Source organism: Lampetra fluviatilis, chromosome 26, assembly GCF_964198595.1.
Source record: "Lampetra fluviatilis chromosome 26, kcLamFluv1.1, whole genome shotgun sequence".
NCBI classification, from domain to species: Eukaryota; Metazoa; Chordata; class Hyperoartia; order Petromyzontiformes; family Petromyzontidae; genus Lampetra; species Lampetra fluviatilis.
In genome coordinates this window covers 792,799-803,853 of record NC_136300.1, presented here as the reverse complement: position 1 = coordinate 803,853, position 11,055 = coordinate 792,799, and the positions used below count along the sequence as shown (strand labels likewise).

At 43.5% G+C, this 11,055-nt stretch overlaps 1 protein-coding gene across 3 annotated transcripts in view; it reads left to right on the top strand.

Moving 5' to 3' along the window:
- The first annotated feature begins 226 nt into the window (after positions 1 to 226).
- Positions 227 to 11,055, top strand: part of TAT (tyrosine aminotransferase) — a 31,488-nt gene continuing 20,659 nt past the window's right edge. For all 3 annotated transcript variants that reach the window (XR_013639299.1, XR_013639298.1, XM_078868466.1), the window contains exons 1-4: positions 227 to 390; positions 5,358 to 5,568; positions 6,930 to 7,034; positions 9,095 to 9,162. Coding sequence is in view for 1 of the 3 variants with exons in the window: in XM_078868466.1 (XP_078724592.1) it covers positions 5,358 to 5,568; positions 6,930 to 7,034; positions 9,095 to 9,162 (384 nt within the window). In the remaining 2 variants the exon portion in view is untranslated. The remainder of the gene's footprint in view (positions 391 to 5,357; positions 5,569 to 6,929; positions 7,035 to 9,094; positions 9,163 to 11,055) is intronic.

The window sequence follows — 11,055 nt, the reverse complement described above, 5'->3', positions numbered from 1 at the left end:
AGGAGAGTTTGCAGTACTCAATGTTCAAAATAACAATATGCTATTCAATGCGTTTCAAAACAACAGTAGTCGTGACAGTTTATGCCCTCAAAACTAGAGAAAAAAAACTGCCCACTTTTGACCAAACACACCCACACAGGCATGCAAACACACCCCCAGAGGATCCACCAATCTCTACACTCAAATCGTTTGCCGCCCACAGAGTGTTTTATTTAAGCTGAGGACCCTCACCTTTTCTGACACTGGAGTGATTCACATCCCCATTGATTGACTATTAGACATTTGTCCATAATTGTTTTTTGTTTTTCCACTTCGCTAAAGTATAAACGATAATCTTCATATTTGTTTTTCCTTTCGTGGAGTTGTGCGTGACATCGTTTTACGCGACCGGTAAGTTTATGATTTTTAGATAAAATATGAAGTTTACTTGCAGACTAAATTGTGCCATATTGCTATTTCTGAAAATAACGCACAGAATAAATACCATTTTTTATACGGTGCATATTATAATATATATAAACATGCGCACAATGCAATATTTAAAATATGTAATACTTGTAAATGTTATCAGACTACGGTACAATATTTTAAATCTTTGCTCAAAAAAGGTATTATCATCGCATAAGTGTCCCACTTGGGATGTCAAAATAATAGATTTAAAATAATCTATTAAACGATTTGTTTAAATTAAAACATATTAAGAAAGATATTGTGGATTTTAAGTATGATTATGCTTGATAATGCATCCAGCAGAGTAGGAAAGCTTAGACAAAGTGAGAATAATGGTTTATCGCTCATATAAACTTAACTTCAAGTAGTTGCAAAATCTCAGCTCGTAGGAGACTTTAACAGGCAATCTTTTCTAAACTCCCAATGTCCCATCACGGCTCACCGTTCCACATGTCATTAGTTTTACCCATTCGAATGCAAATGAACCTGCCCTGACCGGTTGAATGACTAAAGAGGGAGCACAAAAAAGCCATCTTCGGCCAGAGTGGCGTGACGGACAACGAGTGGAGTTTTGGAAAAAGGAATATCCTAGAATATTGTTCATTTTGAGAACGCACCAGCAAAGGTGCCTGCTGTATTGCAACTGCCCCCTGGGTAGGTGTTCGCGGTTTTTGTGCAAGTTCTACATTCCATTGTGCGGGTGGGTGGAGGGATTGGGACGAGGACTTTATCTCGTCGTCGTGTTACCGGGTTGTACTGTGTCGATGAACATGCTGTCATCCGATGTGTGTGGATGTCCGTAGCCAAACGTGCTAATCGGAGGTGCGAGCAAGACAATAAGCTGAACACAAAAAGCAGTTCTGAAAAAAGAGTTCATAGCTCCAGTGGCTTCCTAATATTGCAAGGAGGCTTCCTAATACCGGAAGGATATTAGTACCTCCGATTAGCGCGATTATCTGCGTACGGTGCGGCAGAAGTTCAACATACGTATGTGCATGTCCGACGTTTTGCTGCACTTGCTGTGGGAGCGTCTTTAGGAATGGAAGTGAGCTGCTACGTGACGTACACATTCGTATAAAATTGAGCCAGAAAGTGAGCTGATCCAAAACAGTTTTCGAACAAGCTGCGAGCACGTGGAGCGAAACGTCGGACATCGTGCCGAACTACACAGAGTACAACTCGAAAGTACAACGGACATCTAAACTTGCTGCCCCCCCCCCTACCCCACTGGAATGTAGCGCAGGGTGTAGCGCAGGGTGTAGCGCCGATCGCCCAGCACATACAGATGAGTATCGACCCTACGATTGCCCAGGTATAGAGGAGATACCTTAGATATTTGTTTTTGTTGGGCAACTATGAATGATATACTGTTTTAAAGGCACACTATTTTCATGTAGCGTTTGAAAAACTCTAACATTGTTAAAATGGTTTTTTTATGCTGAGAAACAGATATATGGAGACATATTTATCTGCTGATCTATTTTGTTCTTTATATTCTTATACAAGGACCCAACCCTATTTATCGTTGAGTTACGTATATGGTCGATGACCAAAGATAACAATTCCCATACGGTTCTTTGACTGGAGTTGGTTATTCATTATCAGTCCGAGACCTACTGCAACTTTGCTTGCGTGCTGAGCCCAAATTAACAATTCATTCAAAGCTCCTCCGTAGAGAAATAGCAGTGAGGTAATTTGGCAATTTGCACGCGTGCGTTAGACATTTCAATCAGTTGGTACCCGCATTTTAAATCGGAATGCATTGATTTAAATAGATTATGTAAATACCTGCATTATTAATGAGGGATGTACACACAGAAACTAAACCTCTGTAAGAATACGTACATTTGCATAATTGTTTAACCATTATGAATTAACTATAACAGATTTCATTCCGAGTTTGCTCTATGTAATAATTACTATAATTACAGTAAATGTGAAGTCTTATTACATGTATGTTTATTATTAGTATTAATTACATGCCCCAATGCGTCGGTGGATGAGCTGACAAACAAACGTGGGCCACGGTGGCTGTGACGCAAACGCAGGTTGATCCGGAAATAACTATAAAATTTAAGTTTGGTAAACTACCCTGATCAAAGTACCCAACTCTAAGATCTACATTGTTTTGGTTATGTTCCGTCAATATTCATAATTTAGCATGAGCGGCATTTGGAGAGAAGTGAATGCGTTTTGTCAAAAGGAAATGTTTGCATCGGTTGAGTGGTCTGCAGACCTAAACAGTTTGAGAAACAGCGAGCTAGAGGATTCCCTGTGTGAGCTAGCACAAATCGCAGGCCTGCATCTTTACCTCTTACAACGTTGCTGGATCGACCAGAGAAGAGTTTGCGCCACAGTCCGACGATCGGAAAGGTCGCGCATGTGGTGGAGTGAAGTGTGGGGACTCCCACCTCTTCAAAGACGACTGGAGGCAACTCTCGCGACCAGTGTCCGTGAGCAAATCATTTCAGGGCTGCGCCTATATTGTTTGAACCTAGGGCCAGTATGAACATGATGGGGACATGTCCCCAACAAACTCAGAATGAAAATTTGAGGCGCATGATGCAATCATTGCTGCATTCCGTGCAAGCCTCCAACCCCCCAGTGCCTTCGGGCTGACCCTGACATTGTTGGAATCAGAGGGGTTTGGTACAACAATCTACAATCATTACATATACGCAACACTTGCGTCAATAACACCGGCATTAAAAGGGAAATATATATATAATTAGCTGACGTTTTGGGCAACGGCCCTTTTCATAGCACATAAATAAAGAACGACACGAGTAATATGTGCTTTAGTTGAAATAAAATACATCTATATGGTACTAATTATTAAATATTACCTTATGTAACTTATTGTCGAATGAAAATGTTACCTTTAGGATAATTTGCACGAAAAAGAGATTTCGCTTTAAAGTTTTACTTTATGTTGGTTAAATTACACCCATAATTTTCTGTTGTGCATATGAATAATTAAATTATCCAAAGCCTAACTGAGAGAGAGGGCCCTTGCACTAATGTCCAAGCTTCGTCTAAGATTGAAATCTGTGCACAGGCCCGCTGCATCTCAATGTCGCGTGGCTAATAGAGCCTGGCCATTATTTATGATGAATTCCTCGGGATAAAGTAGCGAAACAGGTTCAACCCAAAAAAACGTCCATAACCAGCCCCTGGACTCCTCGACAAGTCTACAGCCGTTGCATTATCGCTCTCCCTCCCACTGTGAGTACAGATGTTGCAAATCTCATGTTGCCCTTGCCAAACCACATATTGGAATTGTTAACGGGGAGCCACTGTCTATGGCAACGGTTTTTTCCTCTCTTGTCATCGTTGATCATTCGATGCGGTGGGTGCGTGGTGCAGCTTCCACAATGTTTTGTTTACGTGGATTCGTCCGCCGCTTGTTTGGCAAATGTACCATGCGATTTGCCAGAATGTTGACTCAGCAACAATGGGAGTGTTGTTTCGATTACTCAACGTGAATATCAACTGGAGTGCGTTATTAATTAATTATGCATGCTGCATTGAGAGGAACACACCGATAATGCAATAAAATAAAAGCAAGCGCGGATTCGTTTTAAAAATTATTTCGAAAGTCATCTCCAAAATGGGATAACGATTTATTGGTACTACGCCCCACGCACATTAATGCAGCCACTAGTTTCGGTAATCAGAAGCAGCATTGTCTCATGAGTATAACAAAAGGGTGATTCCATAACCTAGAGGTGTATGTGCAGCCTATTAAAGGTCCAAAAAGTCAATAAATATTGCGAGATCAAACAAAATCCGCTCCGAGGAATTGAAAGGGATAGATTATTCTATCATAACATTCAAAGTGTTGTGGGTGCGATCATCATCTCATCTGGTGCAATTTCCACGTTCATACGTTCGGGGCCGGCTATAGATACCGCCACTAAAATAATGGGGAGAGATTATGTCGAAAACATCTTATTTCAAAGCCGCTACATGTCTTTCCACCGGTTTCAGTGCCCTGATTCACTCTCTATAGACACTCTCCTCCTCCACCATTCTATGGTGAGGCATAAGCCTCGGTCATCGATATATTTACTGATCAAAGCTTAATTTGAATTAACATCATCAATGTTGTGTAGAGGCCATCTCGTGGCGAGCAGATCTTGACATTTAGTTCCTGAACACATTGTCGTGTGTACAAAATAAAAACAATTGATATCTCGGATTTTGTCAAGTGCACACAGTCTTTAGTGTAACGCCCAGAGGAGTGGGCTTATGTCAGATGATTGCGGACGCCACATAATTATTCCATGCCTCTTGTAACCAATCACGCACTCGCTGCATGGGGACCAGGGTCATTGTCTAGGTGAGCGAGTATCTGTGTATGTATGTGAACTTCTCTTGCACCGTACGTAGCCAACAGTGCTCATCAGAGGTGCGGGGAAGGACAACAAACTGAACACAAAAAGCAGTTCAATTTTTCTTTTTCAATTTAGATTTAAGAATTATACAAACGATTTGCCCTGTGTATACAATAAAATGAAATTAATGGGGCAGTGCGTTTTCCGCTTGTTCCAGAGGTCTGTGGTTTCCGACCCTGCGGCCATCCTGGTCGATGCTTCGCAGTGCACCTCAAAGATTCCGTCAAGTTATTCGGAAATTGCAGAGGCTCCCGCATGTGCCAGCATCATGGCAAAATGAGCCACACGTTGCAAGTTTCATTTAAGTTTTATTTGACCAGTTGAGGAGAACTCAAGATAAGGATAATTACTCAATTGGGCAATGACACAAAGCAATGTCGCCCCGTACTTCAAAACTCCCGCACACCCCGTCTGTGAAACGTAGCACCCTCTTTACTTGATAGCGTGCGTGCTCGAAGAATGGCCACGGATACCAAGTGTACTACGACTTTGCCCTGCGTTGTCTGTCAGATGATGGCGAACCAGACCATTAACGGGATGAACGGAGTGACCGCGGGTAACGGGCACAGGGATCGGGCTCTGGCCGGCGCTGTGGGACCCAAGCGCTGGGACGTGCAGGCCTCCGAGATGGCCAAGCGGACCTTCAACCCGATCCGTGCCATCGTGGACTCCATGCACATCGAGCCCAACCCCCACAAGGCCATGATATCTCTCTCCATCGGTGAGCCCTGCTGTCCAGGGTCGCCCCCTTCCTTCGACGCACAAAATACGGGGGCATATTCTGGGAAAACGAATATTTCAAAATACCAGGAGACAGCTCCACCTAGGGGGGGCGGTGGAGGAGGAGGAGGAGGAGGGGCAAATGTCTCCAGGTCTCACACAAAAAGGCTCCCAAATGGGCGTGTTTGTTGTTGCCAAGCATTAGGGGCAACCAGCCCCGGGGCTCCAGACACTGATTTGAATTGTTTTTAAATGTACTGAAAATGTAGTGGAATGACACATACATTTTCTCTGCAAACGTATTTCACATGTTGCAGTCTGCATTTTAAACAAATCTCATATTCGTTAAAAACATGTGGTGGCAGCGTCATTAAGTTTTCATTAATTAGGGAAGGTCTCGAAATATTCATGACATATTTTACCAGAGTTAGAAGCAAATAGAGGTGACATTACCATTTAGATTATGTTTCTTACAAAAAAAGCTTCAATATCCCATTACGTGTAACAGAGAGACAGCTGGTGCTATGGTTGCACGTGTGTGGGCATCAAGTTAACTTGCTTGATAGGGCATTGCAGCGGAACATTAATTCAACACGGTTGCCAGGACCTGCATTTCACGATGACAATAATGCGGTGGTACATTCTAGGCGACGGTGTAAAGCAGAGCTCGGGGAACCTCTTTCCCGACCGTCGCGTTTTCCAATTGCTAATGGAAGAGGTACAGCCCTGCAATTGCTTGCTCATGCCACTGCTGGCGGGAGGGCCTATCACGAGAGAGAGAGCCGCACGAGAAGGTTATCCAAGAATAATTTGGGGTCGCCGAGAGAAATGAGTGCCGCGCGCGTTTACATCAGAAACGCAGTGTTGTTGTCAGGTCCCAGTTTTTTACCCTTCGAGTACTCGATAGGGGCACCACGGCAGTGAGATGCTAACTACCTCACCTGCTACACAGGAGGCCGTAGGTTCAATCCCGACCCTGACGCCTGCTGTATATTTGGAGTTTGCATGTCTCTCTCCCCGTGGTCGTGAGGATATTTATACAGGTTTTCCGGTTTCCCTCCTCATTTAGAATCGTGCATTTCGAGTATTTGCCTGCAATAATGAAGTGGCGATAAGCCACTTCATTGAGCTATTATTTGTCACCAAGTCGCTATATAGCTCAGTAGGCCTCATCTGGTGATGGATAAATATAATTTGTATGTATGCGTGTTGAACTTCTTTCGCACTGTACATAGCCAACCGTGCTAATCGGAAGTTTGCTGGCTGAAAAACATTAAGTCGTGGGCTGTGTCTGACCCGCGTGCTGCAGACTTCCCCTCTCTCTTCGTGTAAACCTTCCTCCGCCTGGTTTCCCCGACCCAGGCGACCCCACGGTGTTTCGTAATCTGCCCACGGACAACGTAGTACGCACGGCCGTCAAGGAGGCCATCGACTCCGGCAACTACGACGGCTACGCTCCCTCCATAGGTGAGTGGCGAGCCCCACTCACCACCACGGCGAGCCCCACTCACCACCACGGCACGCAAGCTGCGCTTGTGCCCAAGGAAGGAAATGTTGTAACGCCTGCAGCCCATGTTAAATTACGAACACGTTTTTACGTGGCAATTATAACGTTGGGAATAGGTTTTCCCCTTTTTTCTGGCAACAAAACAGGTGTTAGAATGTTAAAACACCAAACTGAAACCTTTTACAAAGAATCATGTCTGAATTAACCTCAATACTTGTGTTCAGAATGCAAAACAAAAACATACTCTGATAATATATGCATTGTCTTAGAAACTGGTTGGTCCACACCAGAGACAGCTTTCTTTTGAGCCTCGTCTCAAACGGTGTTAGACCAGAGGACGCCAAGAGGCGCCAAAAGGCGTCCTCTGGTCCTGTTTTGTTTGCATTGTGACCACAAGTATTGTGGTTAATGCAGTGATATGATTCCTTGTAAAAGGTTTCAGTTTGGTGTTTTAACATCTCAACACCTGCTTTGTTGCCGGAAAAAATGGGAAAACCTATTCTCATATTTTGGTACTGGCAAAGGAGGTCCCATGAAATGATAACGGTGTTTGCATGTTACTGATGAAATAAGTTGATTTAATGCTTTGTCGTACTCGACATTATACTTATTTGTTTCCCTGCGCTAACTCCCTGCGCTAACTGCCTGCGCTAACTGCCTGCGCTAACTGCCTGCGCTAACTGCCTGCGCTAACTGCCTGCGCTAACTGCCTGCGCTAACTGCCTGCGCTAACTGCCTGCGCTAACTGCCTGCGCTAACTGCCTGCACAAAACCCGCACTGGCCGGCATGGTGAAGTATGGTCAAACTACCCCCCCCCCATGACCCAAGTGGAGTTGGGAAGCCCTCATCCAGCAGTGGATTAACTAAATAGCTAGACATGTCGGCTTCAATGTGACAGCGATAATACATTTTGATTATTTCTTCTTTGAGTTGAAATATTACTGTTCAATTACAGACACAATAAACAACATTCGTTGTCATTATATTTTAATATGGAGTGAATATTTCACTGCATACGAAGAAAAAACAAATCAAACAAATCAAGGTCTTTACAAAGCCACTGTGATCCCCTGCACTCGATCCAGTCACATTACGTGGCAAAAGACATTTCAGCCGACTCCGTTTTTTCCGAATTAGCAGCGTGCATAGAACAGCTCGTCCTCACCTTGCCAGCTCTGCCGGTCATGGTGATGAGGTACTGTATGTGCTCAATTATAAATAACTGCTTTATTTTCTTATCAATAATATTCAAAGCACTCACAATAACATACAATAGATGCGTAATAGTTACAATAACGACTTCCTATTCAATTCAATTAATGCAATCTTTGTTAATGCCATCTCCTATCTCCTAATAAGATCCAGTAAATTGTGTACGTCTAATAGTCACAGTGGCTTCCTGCTGAGGCGGTGCTGCTCTCCTGTGTACAGCCCTGAGCCCTTGGTCGAAACTGCACATTCCCATGACAGGCACAACATCTCTTCATAGAGCAACCACTGTGGCCTTTCCCCACAAGTGGTACTTAATCTTACCACCCCCAGTGGGATGATGGGCAGATTCAACCCCTCAACAAGAAATGTCACCCGCAACCTCCCGACTGTGAGCCACTCGCTCTGCCGCTGACCTAGTAAACATTGGCAGACGCTCGGCCAATGTTCCATTGTACTGGGGAGCCACTTAGCGGATTGGTCTTTCTTAAGTGGTAAAAAATGTAAACCTTCCAAACGCACTAAAATTACTACCATATAACAAAGAAATATAAATGAATACCACATTACAATCGTAGAATTGTCGTCTATAAAATGTTACATTTGCCTCCCAATTCCGGTGACGGTTGCTTTATTCTCACCGGCTGCTTTGTAACTCAGCTCTCCCTTGGAAATTACACCTGTGACCTCGATGGGAGCACTCGCCTGCTTTTAATTAAAAATAGAATGTATAAATATCCCAGTACGGTATAACAATTGTGAAATGTTTTTTTTGCTCATGTTTAATTTAAATTGTGTTAAATTCGACAGGTTATCAACAAGCAAGAGAGGCGATCGCGGACTACTACACCTGCGCTGAAGCCCCTTTGGAGGCCAGGGTTAGTTGCCCTCCAGTCGCATTCATCACCTTTCATGGTTAAAAGTTATTGCAATTCCAGGTCGTTTATCATGTCATGTTTTAAACATAAGGTAGCTGCAATACCTATATTTAGCACGGATCGTTTCTCTGCGCTTATCCCGATGCTTTAAACCACATTTTTCGCTCCGCTGCCGCTCAGGGATGTTGGCCCATGTAGGTGACATGGGAGCCAGAAAACGGTGTTCAAACGTGGAGTGAATTTCATTGGTCCTGCACAGACGAATACACTTTGACCATTGCCCGACATCGCCATCGTCATCTAGCCGGTTGGCGGTGGTGGCCATGCACGTGGCCTGTAGTCCAGCACTGTGGAGGCAGTGAAGGTTGGTGGATCACACATAGATGTTCTGAAACTCCCCTCCCGTGGGTGTTGAGATATCATGCCCTGGCTCCCCAGAAGAAGGCAGCATAGCAAGTGCACTGATCGACATCTGTTTACATCTGTATGGGAATAGAGTGTTGCCCTCTTACGTCCATGGGTTTTTGTCCAAGCCCTCTAGTTTCCTCCCACAGGGATAATAAACACTCATTAAATGGTTGAAAACATATTAAAATAAAATGAAAACTCAATGCAGGACCCCAAAAAACTTCTATGACTGAGTATGGCTTACCTAGATAAATAAGGCAATGTATTATATGTATTACTTGATATCATGTCTCACACGTGATATCAAGTATAAAACAAGTCCCAAAGTGCCAACGGGATTAAGAAACACATTTGGGTAGAGCAAGTCATTATAGGCAGTAGTTCACATGAACTTAAAATCACGAGTTTCCAAGGCAACCAATAAAGATTAGAGATAAAGTGATGAGAGAGATAAAGTGATGAGAGATAAAGTAATGAGAGATAAAGTGATGAGAAAAAAGTGATGTGAGATAAAATGTTGAGAGAAAATGTGTGAAGAGATAAAGTGATGAGCTTTATTATTTACCTATTTATTTAAGGTAATTCATTCAAAATAGGTTTCCGTAGGCCAATATCATTATCCGTGGAATTTGCTATTCATGAGCATCTCTGGAACGTATTTCTCGGTAGTAGGTATACTGATATGTCATGTGTAATGACATCATTGTGCGTTTAAAATATATTAAGTATTGTACAAGATTTGAGTTTGGTGGGCTTTCAACCTCGTCTTCAATTGCGATTAAACAAGTTCAGGATTGCGGTGAACGGGCTCTTTGTTATCCTGCACGAGCAGCTTCGTTTTGCAGTTGAGAAAAATTGTGAAATTTCCCGAAGCGACTGTAATTGAGTTAGCTCCGTTGTCGAATGAAGGGTTGGGAAACGTGAAGAGTGACTCTCAAACTACATCGCTTGCCTGACACGACCCGAAACCACGCTGCAATGGTGGCCGATTGTTTCATTGAGAGGCGTTGCCTGTAAATATTTTGCGATCCATTTCGTTTTAACGACTAACCATAAGGATACACTTTGCCAAAGTATGCGGAATCCGAAATAAATATATATATTTTACAGTTGAAATGTGTTCGTATAAAAATAAAAGCCAGCATTATGTCGTGATCTCGTAAAAAAAACATGTCCAGCCGTAGACGCACATGAATGTCACAAAGGACGAATTCCGAGGAGATGGAGCAATAGAATTAGCTCCTGTGCGGGCGCCCGGTGGACTGTTGCGCCGACGGATTGCGAGGGATGTCGGCGGTTTGGCAGGCGCTTTCATCCAGCAGTGGATTGCCCACTGCGGACGATGTTGTTTCACCACCATGGCGAAGCGCAGTTGTGGACAATATTAACATTCGCGTACGTGGATGTAAATACGCGCGCTCTGTTGTTTGAAAAAGCGTCGGTAAATATGAAGGTCAAATGCCAGACATCTCTTAGCTGCCTCGT